General features: G+C 35.1%; 3 protein-coding genes and 1 long non-coding RNA gene across 4 annotated transcripts; all 4 read left to right on the forward strand.

The window, feature by feature from the left end:
- Window positions 1-298: 298 nt before the first annotated feature.
- LOC124451030 lies at window positions 299-2,069 on the forward strand. The gene has a single exon (XM_047001662.1). The coding sequence runs from the start codon at window positions 374-376 to the stop codon at window positions 1,964-1,966; it is 1,593 nt and encodes a 530-aa protein (XP_046857618.1). The 5' UTR covers window positions 299-373; the 3' UTR covers window positions 1,967-2,069.
- Window positions 2,070-7,311: 5,242 nt separating this feature from the next.
- Window positions 7,312-8,953, forward strand: LOC124452240. Its single transcript, XM_047002823.1, has one exon. It carries the CDS (start codon window positions 7,370-7,372, stop codon window positions 8,951-8,953), a length of 1,584 nt encoding a protein of 527 aa, XP_046858779.1. The 5' UTR covers window positions 7,312-7,369.
- Window positions 8,954-9,963: 1,010 nt separating this feature from the next.
- Window positions 9,964-12,740, forward strand: LOC124450918. Its single transcript, XR_006950264.1, has 2 exons — window positions 9,964-11,223; window positions 11,589-12,740. It is a non-coding gene; the product is annotated as an uncharacterized LOC124450918 (long non-coding RNA).
- A 4,415-nt stretch (window positions 12,741-17,155) lies between these two features.
- Window positions 17,156-18,953, forward strand: LOC124450827. Its single transcript, XM_047001489.1, has one exon. The coding sequence runs from the start codon at window positions 17,273-17,275 to the stop codon at window positions 18,725-18,727; it is 1,455 nt and encodes a 484-aa protein (XP_046857445.1). The 5' UTR covers window positions 17,156-17,272; the 3' UTR covers window positions 18,728-18,953.
- The last annotated feature ends 5 nt before the right edge of the window (window positions 18,954-18,958 follow it).

The following is an 18,958-nucleotide window of genomic DNA, read 5'->3' on the forward strand; positions in this document are numbered from 1 at the left end:
CAACTTTGAAGGTTGAATAATACAAATAGGAATACTTATTCAGCTTATTCAACTTTGAAGGTTAAATAAGTATACCTATTTATTTAATACTTCCCGTTCTAAATTGCTCGTACGAAATTAAATTGATAAGGGAGTGTCGAAAGACGCTAAATCAACAAAGAAAGTCTTTCAGAAAAATTTACATCAAAATGGATCCGTAATTAACATTTCAAAGACGATTCGCGTGAGAACATTAGCACAAGAGTACAGTACTAGAGGGACATTAAAGCACAAAGTAAAGCGTTGCTGCATTCCTGCATCAATTCGACTCGCTTTAGATAGTAAAGTTTTCTGATTTCATAATTCTTCTTATTCACGTTCGATCGTTATCGCTATGCTAGAGGAAATAATTGGGTTTAGTTTATCGATTTTTTCACTTTTCGTAACCGAAACGCCGAGAGTGTCTTTACCTGCCCAACATGAGCAAGAGAACGCGAGTACTGATGGAAATATACATTTTAGACTAATGGAAAATGATTCCAGAAGTAGATATATAAACAAAGAATATGACCAGTCAGATTTGAACGACGAAAGTGAAATCTTCATGGATGATGGAAGTCAACTTGAAACATACTGCAGTAACATGCAACATTCCAGAAACTTTACATCATCTTTGTGGAAAAGTTTGTCGACAAATATCAATCTCACGTTTGCTACCATCTTGCCAACTCTTTTTGCTTTGACATTGGTGTATATTAACACGAATACCACCTACAGTTGTCTGGAATGGCGGAATCACAAAAACAAGACATTACCATTATCTGTGAAACGCGTTCACGTCTTTGGTGATTGCGTGGAGTCATTTGTGTTATATTTATGGTTTCCATTGTCAATGATGATGTTATTTGGATGGAAAGAGTTTAAAGAAAAGTTCACATCTGCGCTTTATGTTTGTGTCATATTCGGAGAGTTGGTCGTTATTTATCACTTGATTTCATTTCAGTTCAACTTTTACGATATACATAGTTACTACAGAATCCCTGCAAGTATTTTATTTTGTGTCTGTTTATTTTGTTCCGGCTTTGTGATTCTTTACAATATTCGTGCTTGTGATCGCCACGTCACATACTCTAATTGTCATATTACAGCGCTTCTTCTGATGGAATATGTATTTTGTGCTTTTATTTCTTACGCTAACCGGTACAAACTTATTCCTGCATTTAATGGCTTTCGAAAAAAGCTGTATAAATTTCTCGTGGCGTTAACCTGTCCAGCACTCACCATTATTCCTGCGATTTTGTGTAAGCATATGGCTTTGAGAAGAAGTGACGAAATCATTCATCCAGGTCGTAGTTTCATTTTGGTATATTTTATACGTGGAGCGGTCATATTTATCTTCAGAACAATGCAGTCCAACTTCAAAACTATTTCACTTTTTATTGGTCTTTCATTGTTTTCAGCGGTTTTGAATTTTTTGAAAAAAGCCACTCAGCAAATTCGCTACAACGTTTGGAAACGAATAATTCTAAAATTGCAAGGCTTAGGCGGTTTTCAACGACTACAAGTTTTACCATGGAACACTGCACCTGAAAGACGGTTAAGAGCTGATCTTGAAATTCAAGATATACTTTTTGAATACAATACTATTGTTTTAAGCCAAGCCTATCTGATCTTTTACCAGCTTGAAAGTTTCGAAATCAATGTAAGACCTTTGTTATTGGAGTTTGTTAAAAGAATTGCGATTGGCCTTGGGATAGACTTCATCTTTAACTGTCTGTCTAACTTTGTGCAAATGCATTATTACAACATTCCCATTGGCCGCGTGTGGAAGAAATACTGGAAACGACATTTGTTTGCTAATATTGTTGTTACTTTGAATATTATTGCATACTATAGTTTAGATTTTACTTCCGTATTCAAAGCACATTTTAACGAGATGAGAGAAGATTCTGTGGAATATCCAATTAGAAACTGTTCACTTTTTTAACAATTCAGAACAATATTTTTCGTTAAATGCTATCAAGCAAATAAGAAGATATTTACATTTTATTTGTATATCGAAAGTTGTGAAAAGTTTCTTCTTATTGTTACTATTGTCTATAGTCGTGTTGCTTCCATGTACGGCATTCATCCATGCAAATATAATCGACTTAATTTCACTCATCTTAGGGCCTGATTACATGGAGGCGAGCTGGCCCAGATAGCGAGCTAGCCCGAAAATTTGAAGGGGATTGAAAGAAGGCAAAACTTCTAGGTTAAAAATTACAACTGCTTGCTAAGCCCCACAAATCACTCCGGTTATAACTCTCAAATTAGGGCAAATTGATTGCTTCAATTTTTAATGTTTTGAGAAGTGTTAAATCAGAATATTGTGAAATTGCTTGAGAGGATTTATCTGATGATAAGTATAGAATCGTTTCCATTTGCCAAAATCATTTAACGCTTGGCTGAATCCAGGCTATCGGGCTCATGTAATCAGCCCCTTAATAGGATAGTCTTATTTGCTCGTTTCAGTTTCTAATCAATACCAAGAATGATATTTTAAACAAAGCCGTTTTAAAAATAAACAAAATGTATTTGATCAAAACGTACATTTTGTTTTCACATAAACATAATCAGACCAAAAGATACTGTTTGTTTTGTGTTGTTGTTGTTTTTTGTAGCAATAAATTTTCATGTACGACTAAATTTGTGTTATTAGGGTTACGAGGCGGAGTTAAAATTAAAATGTTTGTCTTTTTAGCATTATTTTATTTTGTAAAAGAAATAAGAGATGTTTTTCGTGAGTTCTCTCAAAGGTCTCCTCGGTTTGCATAAGCCTGTGTAAACACAATAAACATCTTTTATTTCTTAATCGAAACTCTACAATTATTACCACTCTTGGAGCTGTAGACATTAATCAAATACAAATTCAGCATTGTTTCTTGTAGTTTTGTCCTAGTGTTATGAAAATGACTTTGAATGAGCTTCAATATGGTAAATATGGTCGAAAATCAAAATTACGTAACTAAAGCAGACGCCCTTTTTCCCACCACTCTCCCCACCACAACATCATATTATCGTAAATTCTTTGGTACTGTAATTTCATAAGTATGCAAGTTTACAATCATTCCTGGGCTCATTAAAGTTTGTCAAACCATGTATAAGTTCTTGATTGCCACGTCATGCCCACTGTGGACGGCGTTTCCTATTACAATATGTAGTCATATTGCTGTGAGAAAAAGCTCCGAGGTCGTTCATCCTGGTCTTAGTTTTGTTCTGGTGTACATTATTCGACGTGGCGTTATCTTATACGGAACAATGCAGTCAGACTTTAAAAGTTATTGGCTTTTCATTGGGCTTTCATTTTTTTCGTCCATTGTTTTCATCCGAAGGGCAACCCAGCAACTTTGTTCCAATATGTCGAAACGTATAATTTCATCAGCTTTAAACAGTTTACAATGTTTTCAAAGACTACAAGTTTTACAGTGGAACACTGCTTATGTAAGACGGTTAAGGCGACCTAGAAATTCAAGATATACTTTTTGAATATAACACCTTTATTTTGAGTCAAACTTTCTTCATTTCATATCAGCTTCACAAACTTTTAACTTCGCCATTGAACCATTGTTTTATGAGCCCCTGAAACGAATTGTGATTGGTGTTTTAATAGATTTCATCTTTAACTGTATGTATAACTTTATGCAAATGTATTATTACAACATTCCCGTTGGCCGCGTGCAAGAAGTACTGGATACGACAGTTATTGACCAATACAGTTACTGTTTTTATGATTATCGCCAATTTTAGCAGAGATTTCGAAGTCGTTTCTCGATCGCATTTTTAAGAGATTGGAAAGACGTCTCTAAAGTACGTTATTAGAAATTGTTCGTTGTTTTAATAGATGATCATGGCACATATGAGCAGGGGCGGATCTAGGATTTTTCAAACATCAGTCATAAAACGTCGGAGGCGCTCCGCACCTGGGGGGGTCTGAGGCATTCTCCCCTGCGAAATTTTGAATTTCAGAGCCTTAAAAATGCCATTTTCAGCGTTTTAGAGCATTACAAAATGCATTTTGTGGTCATCGTTTTTGCGTAAAAACAACACATTTTGCTTACGTTTTTTTCAAGAAAAAAATGAAGTGAACAATACTTGAATGTTTTGCCAAATATCTGGGCTCATTATCATGCCAAATATATGGCTCATTATCATGTCTAGGAACGTAAAATTTATTTTACAAAAATGCTATTCAAAAACAGATATAGTCTATAAATTTCTACCAAGTTGTCAGGCATAGACCCCCCTAGAGACCCCCATTCAAACCTCTATGTAATGAGTTAAGTTAGAAATTTGGTACTACAAGTGACAGTTCATAGATATAGAGAAACTCAGACTTCAAACCATGCAAGTCTATTGTAACCCTTTACCCATCTCCACATCAGTGCCAGCAAATTCACCTTTTAAGAAAAAACTCAAAATTTTTTTCTGCCAAAGATTAAGCAAAAATTATCAGAGTTAAAATTTGCAGTTAAGGACAGCTTAATGCCATAAATGTTTATTAGGCATTTCACTTGACTATTATCTTCTGCAAGGTGTGCTATATAGCAATCACTAGTAGCATTGTATTTGCAAATACAAACAGAATGTAACCAACATGTCTTTAATTATATAATTACATGAATGTTAAAATTGGTTCATGTGTCATGCTTACTGGTTATGATAAATATCTTTTCATATGATCAAAGCTCGTTTAAATGTAAATCTGAAATAATTTAGTTTAGAAATTATAATGATCATCAGAAAAATTACCTATTGATCATGAAAAATACTTTGCTGTTTTGCCAAATTGCAAGGATTATCTGCATACAAAGGAAGACATTTTTACTTTATAGAAAATGCTTTTCATACATCAATAGCCTTTTGGAATTTATGGCAAACAATCTGGTATGACCGTAGATTAACACACCTTTACATCTCTACATGAGGTGTTCAGTTAGAAAAGGGGACAATATGTGACATGGGACAACATTTCATGTATGTGAAATACTTAGGTTTAATACCATTTCAGTCAAATTGTCAAAATAAAAAGCTTCATGGATCAGAAGACTCAAAATCACAGGTTATAGTAAACAGCTTCTCATGTAATCAATGTTAGTTTTCTCAAATCTTAAACAATATGTAGTATAACTGTCTAATGATTGAATGATCAATGATTATAAACTGAAAAGCCCCAAACATTTGTTTATGATAAAGTAAATATAAGTATGGCGCCTTATGGCTACAGATTTTTGTCCATTGAAATATATTTGCAGGAATGTAGGATTTCGCTGCCATATAACGGTCACGATTCCCCAAGCACTAAAGAAATCATAGCTAAAAGTTCTTCGTCAACAACAATTTTAGAAGCACCAATCTGCTTACCATACGCCATATTAACATAAATCGCATCACACACTCGCATAAATTGACTTTGATATATTACATTCATGCATACACTTCACTTGTCCTTTACTTACGATTTTCGATGTAAATTTCTGCTGATAAAACTCAAAACAATGTTGGCTTGCTTTTGAACATCAATGACTGAAATGTCGCTCGTGAGATCGTCTTTTCCAAGCATTTACAATTCATCCATAAATTTTTCGCCCTCTTGAAAAAATTCCCAGTTTGGAAAGCAGCATTCATGTCAATATATGAATTTGTAAAAGATTTCCATAAATTCCATCTGATTGTAGTTTAGTTTCTATCATGCTTTAGAAAATTACTATGAAACGATCAAACATTCAATTCAGACAGTGAGCTTGACTATGTTAGTTCAGTTGGCTATCAGTCGAAATCGGTCAAACCAATCACAGTAAGACAAAAATTTAAACGAACCAATTACACGATAGCAAGTGGACTCCCTTATAGGTCCGGCCACCCCGCTTATCGGTCGAGATTATTCCAGATCATCCACTGATCTGGCTATTGACCAATGAAATAAGCGTTTTTGGCGTTCATGGACTCCTTTATCAGTCGAGCCAGTCAAGCCACTCCGCTTTCCAGTGGGTTATTCCAGGTCAATTAAAATTCAACTGATCTGGTTACCAACGAGATATTCATTGCATTAGTCATTAGTTTTCAATAATAAATAAAGCTGGATTTTTATCACGAAGTAAATGCGATACTAAAGTAAGAATAATTAATGTTTTTAATTAATATGAATACGTAATTTTTGAATTTCAAACATCAGTCGCGCGACGGATTTGACATACTCTAGATCCGCCCCTGCATATGAGCTTTTAATACGTCAATAAATATCACATGTTTTCGAAATATTGTACGCACATAAACTTCAAAAGACGACAACTTGGCAACAAACAACAGTAGACTGTTGAAATAATTTCGCCATTGTAGACATCTGTAAATAATGTTGATGTTTAAGATCAGGGCCATGTCCATAACAGTTAAAAGAATAACCTCTAGGAGGTTGTGAATCGTCATGCACGTACTTTTTAGAAGAAATATGCAAATGTTTCTAGCATTTTGCAAGTTTGCTGTGTTCTGAAGTCCTTCATTCGTAATCTCCGAAATTAAAATTTTATCATTGTTGTCATTTATATCCATGTCATCGTCGTATTCTTTGTTAAAATAACTACGATATAAATAATTCATTTGCGAGTTCTTTGAATTCAAAATCCGTCTATTCACGTCTTCAACTTTTTGGGATTGACAAAGTCAATAATCTTTAGCAGGAGTTTCTAGAAGGACTTCTGACGTACTTTTGTTAATTGGTAATAGGTTTTGGCTACATGTACAAAATATTAACACAACGCAAAATAAAAAATTTCCGCGAAAAATATTATTCTAAATTATGAATCCCAGATAAAACAGCGCAACTGTAATGAGACTTACATAGTAATTAGTAACTTTACCATGGGAAGAATGAGGTCACTCTTACTTTAAACTGAATGGGCGCATCGTCTTTTGAACTTTTTTAAAATTGTAGTAAAGAGGATGTCTATACAGTCAATGCCTACGAACAAAATCCAATTCAGATAGGCGAACCACGTTTAAGTAGGAAATTTATAATTTTAATTAACTTATTGCAGCGTTGAATGGAATATAAACTGAACATTATATGTTTATTTGCACTTGTTCCCATGATTTCTGCCTTATCTGTCACAAATCAACGAGTCCCATTAATTGTGCGTAAAACATAACAATTATTGAGAAAAATGTATTAGATATTGCTACAACCATGTACGAAGTGCTTAGTTCACCCTTCAAATAACCCTCAGGGAACAAGGAGGCCATGTCTTTCTCTCCAGTGTTGCCATACAACATACCTGAACTGGCGAACTGCATCAAAAAACAATGTGTTAATTCATCTCAATTTCAATTTAGTCATCACTTGAACAAATTTAAAATGCTTGAGGAGATAATCGCGTTTTCCTTGTCGCTTTGCTCGCTTTTTACTACAGATACACCGAGAGTTAGTTCTAACCGTGAATCTGCACTCGAAAACGTGAATTTCGAATTTGAAAGAATTGAAAAGGATACACCAAACACTTTCATCAACAAAGAATACGACGACGATATTCGTGATGAAATATTTACGAAAAATTTCGCTTGTCTCTCAAATCAACATGTAATAAGTTTTGAGGACTGTGAAAATAAAGGAAAAGTTTGGAAGACTTTATGGAAATGTTTGTGGACGAGCTTAAACATCATTGCAGCCTCCATCATTCCTATTGCATTTTTCATAACGCTTGTATACGTGTCAATGAATACCGCCTACAATTGTTTGGAATGGCAGAATCACAACAACAACACATTACCGTTATCTGTAAAACGTGCTCACGTTTTTGGTCGTTGCGTGGAGTCGATAATAGTATATTTATGGTTGCCATTGACATTGATAATACTATTTGGATGGAAAGAATTTAAAGCAAAGTTTTTATCCACGATATATGTTGGTGTCATATTCGGAGAGTTGGTCTCTATTTATCATTTAATTTCATTTCAGTTCAATGTTTATGATAAATATACCTTCTACAAATACGCTGCAAGTGCAATATTTTGTCTCTCGATATTATGCTGCGCACTGGTAGTCATTTACAACATCCGAGTTAGAGCACCTTCCATTTCGTATTCTAAAGGTCACGTTATAGCGCTTGTTCTGATTGAATTTATCTTTAGTACAATACTTTCTTATCTTAACATTTTTATAATCATCCCTGGATTCAATAAAGTTCGTCTAAACTTGTATAAATTCTTGATTGCCACCTCGTCACCATTCTTAGCGCTCATTCCTACAGTGTTGTGTGGGCATATGGCGTTGAGAAGAAGTTCAGAAGTCGTTCATCCTGGTCGTAGCTTTGTCCTGGTGTACATGATCCGAGGTGGTGTTATATTCCTTTATAGAACGATGCAGACAAACTTTAAAAGTATTTGGCTTTTCATTGGTCTGTCATTGTTTTCAGCGGTTCTTAATTTCTTAAAAAAGGCAACCCAACAACTTCGTTATAAAATATGGAAACGAATAATTTCAGCTTTAAACAATATACGTTGTTTTCAAAGACTCCAGGTTTTACCATGGAATACTGCACATGCGAGACGGTTAAGAGCTGACTTAGAAATTCAAGATATGCTTTTCGAATACAACACCCTTGTTTTGAGTCAAGGCTACTTCATTTCATATCAGATTCAAAGTTTTGACGTCGCCTTTGAACCATTGTTGTATGAGTTTCTGAAAAGAATTGGAATTGGTGTTTTAATAGATTTCATTTTCAACTGTTTGTCGAATTTCGTGCAAATGTATTATTACAACATTCCAATTAGCCGCGTGTGGAAGAAGTACTGGAAACGACATTTATTGGCTAATATATTTGTTGTGTTCATCATTATTGCTGAATTTAGTAGAGACCTGGAGTCCGTGTTTCGATCACATATTAAACAGTCTGAGGAGAGTTCTGTAAAGTTTGTTATCAGGAACTGTTCGTTCTTTTAGTCAAAGTTGAACATACCTGTTTATTGTGTCTGTATTTTTAACTTTTTAAGTTGTTGTCAGATGACCAATCATTAAAGATTGAAGCCTTCAAGTCCACGTTTCTTGTCGAAAAAATCGTGATCTGATATTTATCAATTCTGGAAGATGCAGAAAACTGTGTGTTCCACCCCCTCCCCCACCCCCTAATAGAAACACACATTTATCTAAGTGCCCTGCGCTGCTGCGCGAGTCCCTGAATATTGTACATTCATTGGGTCGCACAGCCTAAACATTCTGTTGTGCGGGATGCTGGATCACGATTCAATGGAACTGTATTTAATTCGAATATATATTGACAACGATATAGGATATTTACACTGTCGCGACTTTTGACGACAAACGTTGGTTCGTTACCACGAATATTAATATCAAATACATCACTTGAAGGGTCTCTCAAAGCGCCACAATGCGTTAATACGTTCAACAAAATCCGAAATGCGTAATAAAATTACAAAGTTTCCTCTTTCCCACGATTGGAAACAAGGTCTTCCTCGGCAACTGAGTGTTTCGAACTTCCCATGCCAAATGCATGCATGTGCGTATAGTTTAACGTAAATAGTTCCCGTTTTACCATCCTGTTACGTCTTTAGTAATGCTTTTGCTTACAGCAAGAGAAAGATGCTTACCTTGTTTTTATTATTTATTTTCTCATACACTATTTTATACTGACAATTTTTACATCCCCTATATTATTATTGACATCACACAAACACATATCACGAACAAACATCTCATTTCGCAACAGATTGCGAATGACAACAAACTTTGCAGGTTGAATAAGTATACCTATTTATTCAATACTTCCCGTTCTAAATTGCTCGTACAAAATTAAATTGATAAGGCTTCGAAAGACGCTAAATCAACAAAGAAAGTCTTTCAAAAAAATTTACATCAAAATGGATTCCTTGCATGATTAACATTTCAAAGACGATTTCCGTGAGAACATTTGCACAAGAGTACAGTACTATAGGGACATTAGAGCACAAAGTAAAGCGTTGCTGCATTCCTGCATTAATTCGACTCGCTTTAAATAGTAAAGTTTTCTCATTTCATAATTCTTCTTATTCACGTTCGATCGTTATCGCTATGCTGAAGGAAATAATTGGGTTTAGTTTATCGATTTTTTCACTTTTCGTAACCGAAACGCCGAGAGTGTCTTTACCTGCCCAACATGAGCAAGAGGACGCGAGTACTGATGGAAATATACATTTTAGACTAATGGAAAATGATTCCAGAAGTAGATATATAAACAAAGAATATGACCTGTCAGATTTGAACGACGAAAGTGAAATCTTCATGGCTGATGGAAGTCAACTTGAAACATACTGCAGTAACATGCAACATTCGAGAAACTTTAAATCATCTTTGTGGAAAAGTTTATCAACAAGTATCAATCTCACGTTTGCTACCATGTTGCCAACTCTTTTTGCTTTGACATTGGTGTATGTTGACACGAATACCACCTACAGCTGTTTGGCAAGGCGAAATCACAAAAACAAGACATTATCATTATCTGTGAAACGTATTCACGTCTTTGGTGATTGCGTGCAGTCTTTTGTGTTATATTTATGGTTTCCATTGTCAATGATGATGTTATTTGGATGGAAAGAATTTAAAGAAAAGTTCACATCTGCGCTTTATGTTTGTGTCATATTCGGAGAGTTGGTCGTTATTTACCACTTGATTTCATTTCAGTTTAATGTTTACGATGCACATAGCTACTACAGAATCCCTCCAAGTATTTTATTTTGTGTCTGTTTATTTTGTTCCGGCTTTGTGATCCTTTACAATGTTCGTGCTTGTGATCGCCACGTCACTTACTCTAATTGTCATATTTCAGCGCTTCTTCTAATGGAAAATGTATTTTGTGCTTTTATTTCTTACGCTAACCAGTACGAACTTATTCCTGCGTTTAATGGCTTTCGAAAAAAGCTTTATAAATTTCTAGCAACATCAATCAAATAAGTGTTACGTGTAAATGACTTTGAATGAGCTTTAATATGTTAACCCCCCCTTTTTTTCCAGCTCTCGCCGCCACAACATCATATTCCCGTGACGTATATTAAACTGCAAATTTCGGTTGTCAGATTTTTGTTTATTTTTGTTCTCTTTCCTTTTTAGAGTAATATTCCTTGTTGGATAAACATGGTTGGTACTTCATGTGGACATAGTTCTATAAAAGTGTTCAGTAAACTGTAAAGTTTGGAATCTTTGTCGTGATATGTCTTAAGGTAAGCACGTGCTGTCCAAGGTTTGTGTAAACATTAAGTTGAGTCACGTGTGTAATGAAGACCTATGAAATAGCGTTAAAATGTTGTCGTGAAATGTTAAAGAGTTCATGATTTTATTATCATGAGATTAGCATGTGCTGACGGACTTTTGTTGTTTTCGTGCTAAGAACTACGGGAAAGCTTTTCAAAACATTAAATTCCGTATGTCTACCTCAGTGCTGTATAACTAAATTTTTCAGGATGGGGCTCTCTTGACGAAGCTGAAGCCATGAAATTATGAAAAATTACCCATTTTAAAGGTAGAAGGGGCTCCTCCCCAAGCGCCCCTTCTAAAGCACTGGACTTTACCTGGTTTATCTATCTAGGTGCTGTTTATTAATCGTCCTTTTTTATACGTGGAATATAAGAAAAAACTTTATTCGATCGTCGTTTCAATGCTAGAGGAGATAGTTACATTTATTTTATCTGTGTTTTCACTCTTCAAAACACCTCAAGTGTCTTCTGATGAGGAAACCGAAAATCTAGAAATCACTGATGTTGACTTTGAGTCTGATAATGCTCAAAATTGGTACATAAACAAAGAATATGAGTACCTCGGTGTTGAAGACAACTATAGTGAAACAAGTGTTCTATTGTCCAGTTTAAGATCTCAAAATGCAACCGTCGTCGATAACATGCAAATGACTCGCAGAAAATTCTGTGATTCGTTTCGGAATAGTATATTGACAACATTAAATATCACTTTGGCGAGCATCGTACAGGCATCTGTTGCCATTGTATTTCGCTAGGTTAACATGAATTCAACCGAAGTTTGTCAAGAATGGCAGAATCACAACAACAACAAAGCCATGGTATTTCTTTACGTCAACATGAATACAACCTACATTTGTTGGGAATGGCAGAAACGCGGCAACAACAACAACACGCTACCATCATCTGTAAAGCGCGTCCGCGTTTTGGGAGATGACGTGGAATCATTTGAAATTTATATGTGGGTCCCACTCACTTTGATGATACTACTTGGTTTAAAGGAGTTCACGACAAAGTTTTTCTCCATTGTTTATATATATCTTATATCTGGAGAATTACTTGTTATATATACTGATTTGTTTTCAATTCAATGTTAAAGATGGTCCAAAACATTACTAGAGAATCCCCATATACATCTTGTACTTTGCTTCGTTGTTTTATTCGTGTTCAGTGTTGCTTAGAACTTTAGAACCAGTTGCATGCACGTTTGTTTGGATGGTCTAAATAAACACATTCGTTATTCACACTGAATATTTTCTCTGGACAAGCATCATGAAAAGAAACGCCAGACACTTTTTGACTGAAGCACTTCGTGGTAACACCCACTGCTTTGTCAGTCGAAACTCGCTTGCGTTTTTCTACCCAGAAGAATTTGGCCAAATTTAGGCAGCATGTCAACATCCATCACACTTGCATTTTACCAATATGCTCCAATTTTGAATTTCATGAACTCATGTTAAATTGAATGTGATATTTTATTCAAATGACGTTTGTCTTTAAATCGTTCTTTTAATTGAGCTTGCCTTTTGCTGCCTGGAACAATCCCTTAAAAATTCTGGCAAGCTGTTCCAAAGAAAAACTCCACTATGACTAAAAGTTACACACAATTATAACAAGGATAAATAAATTAGCCAAACCATCTCTGCCAACATTTTTCCCAAACCTGAGCAATGGGAACGTTGAAGTAAATGAATACGGATATTGTATTGAAAACAAGCTCTACGGATAGTTCAATTGTGAGTCATTTGGTCAGTTGCTTCTGAATATTCCACTGAGTTATTTGGAAACTCTTTATCGTATATAGAATAAATGCTCGTGTATGCTTGACATTAAGGGAAGTCAGTTGACGTAAGTTTGCACTGCATCTTTTCTGCAATATATTAGTAACGAATGCTCAAAACTTGTCGTGCAAAGACTGCGTTGATACTCTGAATATGATAGCTGAAGATGAAAAGTAACCACAAATTGATAAAAATCAACTTGCATCTTGTTAACAAAAGAAGCAATTACTTTCTTCGACCCTTAGGTTATATTACGAAAGCGAAACCACGTGATTATCCATATTTAGTTCACATAACTAAGTCACAGTGTGCGAAGTGAAAGAGATATACGGCCACTCAATTACATGTAGAAGAGAACCATGACGGAGGAAGTAGATTTGGTTTTTTAGAGACGTTGTTTCGGTGATTATTTATGTAAATAAGTAATGTAAATGCGTCAAGTGCTTAACTAAAGTTACAGGTCAGTCTCAAGGTGAAGTCAAAAGAATAACATTTATGAACTTGAATTAGCTAACCAGTCGTAGAATAAAGGTGCCATAGACGTAAGTTTGTTAATGTTAAAGTTTATTGTTTTGTTGTATTATGTGATCTAAATTGGTAATTGTATGAGATTTAGATCAAATAAATACGGATTATACAATACACCCAATTCTACGTCATTATTATTGATCACCGCTGTCTCAAAGTGCTCCGGACGTGTATAATTGCGTTGCATGTAAAGGATTCTCGGAAGGCAAGTTTGTGAAGTTAATAGGAAGTACTATCACACAAGTATATTTCACTTTTGAAAACTGTTTAAGGTAATTATTGCATTTCTTTCGTCACGGTTTTCAGCGTTTACTGCAGACATTCCTAATATTTTACGAGACAAATCAGTTAGACCAAGCAATGCGAACGAGAATAACAATATTAATAAAAAAATTCGTATTTGGGTGATAAGACTTGAGCATCATAACAGAACTCAAGACGGCTGCAAGCGAATGTTGAAATACAAAATATTCTTTTTGAGGACACACCTTAATCAATCAGTCAAATATCCTTGATTTTATACACGATGACAAGTTTCCAAGTATCTGAGTGGAATATTTTGGAAGAATTGATTAAAAGACTCGCCATTGGACTATCAATAGAGTTTGTTTTCAATATAATATCCGTATTTATTTTTCTATATTGGTTCACCGTTCCCATTGCGCAGATTTGGGCACAATGTTGGAGCAGACACTTTCTTGGCAATTCGTTTACCTTGCTTTCGTTGTGTGTTACTTCACTCAGGCACTTATTACTGTTTTTCTAGTTCGATATTTACAGAAAACTTTCATGGTGTACGTTCTAAGAATCTGTTCACTACCTTTTTAAACACGTCAGTTATTGATTATTGCGGTAAGAATAAATTGTATTTTGTTATGAATTGACAATGGCTTTCAAAAGACGCTAAATCAACAGAACAGGTTTCTCGAAAAAATTTACATCTTAAAAGGATTTCCTTTTAGCGAAAGAGTTCATATTTCAAAGACGTTTATATTTAAACAGTAAAGTTTTCTGATTTTATGATTTTTCTTATTCACGTTCGATCTTTATCGCCATGCTAGAGGAAATAATTGGGTTTAGTTTATCGATTTTTTCACTTTTCGTAACCGAAACGCCGAGAGTGTCTTTATCTGCCCAACATGAGCAAGAGAACTCGAGTACTGATGGAAATATACATTATAGACTAATGGAAGATGATTCCAGAAGTAGATATATAAACAAAGAATATGACCAGTCTGATTTGAACGACGAAAGTGAAATCTTCATGGATGATGGAAGTCAACTTGAAACATGCTGCAGTAACATGCAACATTCCAGAAACTTTACATCATCTTTGTGGAAAAGTTTATCAACAAGTATCAATCTCACGTTTGCTACCATCTTGCCAACTCTTTTTGCTTTGACATTGGTGTATGTTGACACGAATACCACCTACAGCTGCTTGGCATGGCGAAATCATAAAAACAAGACATTACCATTATCTGTGAAACGTGTTCACGTCTTTGGTGATTGCGTGCAGTCGTTTGTGTTATATTTATGGTTTCCATTATCAATGATGATGTTATTCGGATGGAAAGAATTTAAAGAAAAGTTCACATCTGCGCTTTATGTTTGTGTCATATTCGGAGAGTTGGTCGTTATTTATCACTTGATTTCATTTCAGTTCAATTTTACGATATACATAGTTACTACAGAATCCCTCCAAGTATTTTTTTTTGTCTCTTTATTTTGTTCCGGCTTTGTGATCCTTTACAATATTCGTGCTTGTGATCAGCAGGTCACTTACTCTAATTGTCATATCATAGCGCTTCTTCTGATGGAATTTATATTTTGCGCTTTCATCTCTTACGCTAACCGGTACGAACTTATTCCTGCGTTTAATGGCTTTCGCAAAGAGCTATATAAATTTCTCGTGGCGATAACCTCTCCAGCACTCACTATTATTCCTGCGATTTTATGTAAGCATATGGCTTTGAGAAGAAGTGATGAAATCGTTCATCCAGGTCGTAGTTTCATTTTGGTATATGTTATACGAGGAGCTGCCATATTTATCTTCAGAACAATGCAGTCCGACTTCAAAAGTATTTCGCTTTTATTGGTCTTTCATTGTTTTCAGCGGTTTTGAATTTTTGAAAAAGCCACTCAGCAAATCTGCTACAACGTTTGGAAACAAATAATTCAAAATTGCAGGGTTTAGGCTGTTTTCAACGACTACAAGTTTTACCATGGAACACTGCACCTACAAGACGGTTAAAGCTGACCTTGAAATTCAAGATATACTTTTGAATACAATACTATTGTTTTAAGCCAAGCCTATCTGATCTTTTACCAGCTTGAAAGTTTCGAAATCGATGTTAGACCTTTGTTATTGGAGTTTGTTAAAAGAATTTCGATTGGCCTTGGGATAGACTTCATCTTTAACTGTCTGTCTAACTTTGTGCAAATGCATTATTATAACATTCCTATTGGCCGCGTGTGTAAGAAATACTGGAAACGACATTTGTTTGCTAATGTAGTTGTTAATTTGACTATTATCGCATACTTCAGCCGAGATTTTAATTCCGTATTTGAAGCACGTTTTCACGAGATGAGAGAAGATTCTGTAAAATACCCAATCAGAAATTGTTCATTTTTCTAACAACTCAGCGAATAGTCGACATCAAATACTATCAAGAAATAAACCTTTGGCATTTGTACGATTGCATCTCTGTAAATATGAACATATTTGCATGTTATTTATGTATCGAAAGTGTTGAAAGTTTCTTCTCATTGTTAATTCCTATAGTTGTGTTCTTAATTCATTGTACTCGACGCAACATGACGTCCATCAGCATTTACCCACGCAATTATAATTGATTTAATTTCACATATCTTTATCAGATAGTCTTACTCCTTTTAGTTTCTTATCAATACTCGAAATAATATTTTAAACATATGTTAATTAATTGTAAATACTTTTAATACTTATCCACGCTTGGAGCTAGCAACATCAATCAAATAAGTGTTACGTGAAAATGACTTTGAATGAGCTTCAATATGTTTACCCCCTCCCCCCTTTTTTTTCAGCTCTCGCCACCACAACATCATATTCCCGTGACGTATATTAAGCTGCAAATTTCGGTTGTTAGATATTTGTTTATTTTTGTTCTCTTTCCTTTTTAGAGTAATATTCCTTGTTGGATAAACATGGTTGGTACTTCATGTGGACATAGTTCTATCAAAGTGTTCAGTAAACTGTAAAGATTGAAATCTTTGTTGTGATATGTCTTAAGGTAAGCACGTGTTATCCAAGGTTCATGTTTACATTAAGTTGAGTCACGTGTGTAATGAAGACCAATGAAATAGCGTTAGAATGCTGTCGTGATATGTTAAAAAGTTCGTGATTTTATTATCATGAGATTTGCATATGCCGACGGGCTTTTTTTGTTTTGATGCTAAGAACTACGGAAAAGCTTTGCGAAACATTAAATTTCGTTTGAGTCTTTCTTCTGGTTATCTTTCTACCTGCTGTTCAATAATTCAGCTTTTTATACGTGGAATATGTGAAAAAGCTTCATTCGATCGTCATTTCAATGCTAGAGGAGATAGTTACATTTATTTTATCTGTGTTTTCACTCTTCAAAACACCTCAAGTGTCTTTTGATGAGGAAACCGAAAATCTAAAAATCACTGATGTGGACTTTGAGTCTAATAATGCTCAAAATTGGTACATGAACAAAGAATATGAGTACCTCGGTGTTGAAGACAACTATAGTGAAACAAGTGTTCTATTGTCCAGTTTAAGATCTCAAAATGCAACCGTCATCGATAACATGCAAATGACTCGCAGAAAATTCTGTGATTCTTTTATGAATAGTATTTTGACAACCTTAAAGATCACTTTGGCGAGCATCGTACAGACATCTGTTGCCATGGTATTTCTCTACGTCAACATGAATACAACCTACAGTTGTTGGGAATGGCAGAAACGCGGCAACAACAACAACACGCTACCATCATCTGTAAAGCGCGTCCGCGTTTTGGGAGATTGCGTGGAATCATTTGAAATTTATATATGGGTCCCACTTACTTTGATGATGCTACTTGGTTGGAAGGAGTTCACGACTAAGTTTTTCTCGATTGTTTATATATATCTTATATCTGGAGAATTACTTGTTATTTATCAACTGATTTGTTTTCAATTCAGTGTTAACGATGGTCCAAAACATTACTACAGAATCCCCACATACATCTTGTTCTTTGCTTCGTTGTTTTATGCGTGTTCAATGTTGCTTAAAACCTTGCGTACCGGCAGGCGTGTTATTTCCTATTCCAATGCACATATCATGTTTTTGTTTCTCGTAAACTTTCTCTTTGGTGGTTTCTATTCATACATCTACAAGTATTTGATCATCCCAGCTTTTGACAAAGTGCGTGAAGACGAGTATAAATCTTTAATTGCTATCACGTCTCCAGTTATTGGTGTTTTCCTCAATTTAGTATGTTGGTATATTGCGTTATTGAGAAGTTCCGAGGTCATTCATCCCGGTCGTAGTTTTGTCCTGGTGTACATTATTCCCGGTAGCGTTATATTTTTATTCAGAACAATGCAGTCCGACTTTAAAAGTACTTGGGTTTTCGTCAGCCTTTCGTTGATTTCAGCGATTTTCAACTTTTTAAGACGGGTAACCCTACAGATTCGCTACAGCTTTTGGAGTCGAGTATTTCGGGCTTTTTCTTGTTTCCATTGTTGTAGAAGATTGCATGTTTTTCCATGGAACACTGCTCATGGAAGGCGGTTAAGAGCTGATTTAGCCATCCAGCATATGATGTCCGAATACAGCTCTCTTGTTTTGAGTCAAGCCTTCTTCATTTTTTATCAGTTTCAAAATTTTGAAATCGCCACGGAGACCCTTTCATTGGAATTTCTCAAAAGGATCGCAATTGCCTTTGGTATTGACTTTATCTTTCATTGCTTATCCAATTGTATAGAAATGTATTACTACAACTTTCCCATTGGCCGCGTCTGGAGAAAAAACTGGAAACGACACGTGTTGGCCAATACAATTCTCTTGTTGACTAATATTGCATATTTTAACGATGATTTCATGGCCGTGTTTCGTTCACATTTTCAAAAATCTGGAGAGAGTTCTATGTACGTCGTCAAGAATTGTTCCTTTTTCTAACTGAAGATCAGCGGCTCGTGAGGAATGTCTCTTTGTATGTTGCCGAGTTGCTTTGGAATGTTTAGTACAAATGACACATATATATTTCTTACGTTGTACATATTGATTTGTCCAGTCAACATGCTATCATTGCTTTATGATCATTTTTACGCATGTTTATGTGCAAACAACTTATATGTAAATAACTTGACCTGCAATCGTTTGAAATTATGAAAATGATGAAATACGATC

The sequence above is a fragment of the Xenia sp. Carnegie-2017 genome, unplaced genomic scaffold (assembly GCF_021976095.1).
Source record: "Xenia sp. Carnegie-2017 unplaced genomic scaffold, XeniaSp_v1 HiC_scaffold_24, whole genome shotgun sequence".
Lineage (NCBI taxonomy): Eukaryota > Metazoa > Cnidaria > Anthozoa > Malacalcyonacea > Xeniidae > Xenia > Xenia sp. Carnegie-2017.

What these genes read in the sequence shown, in the direction of transcription:
- LOC124451030 (XM_047001662.1), top strand. Translation starts at nt 374, where the DNA reads ATGCTAGAGGAAATAATTGGGTTTAGTTTATCGATTTTTTCACTTTTC.
- LOC124452240 (XM_047002823.1), top strand. Translation starts at nt 7,370, where the DNA reads ATGCTTGAGGAGATAATCGCGTTTTCCTTGTCGCTTTGCTCGCTTTTT.
- LOC124450827 (XM_047001489.1), top strand. Translation starts at nt 17,273, where the DNA reads ATGAACAAAGAATATGAGTACCTCGGTGTTGAAGACAACTATAGTGAA.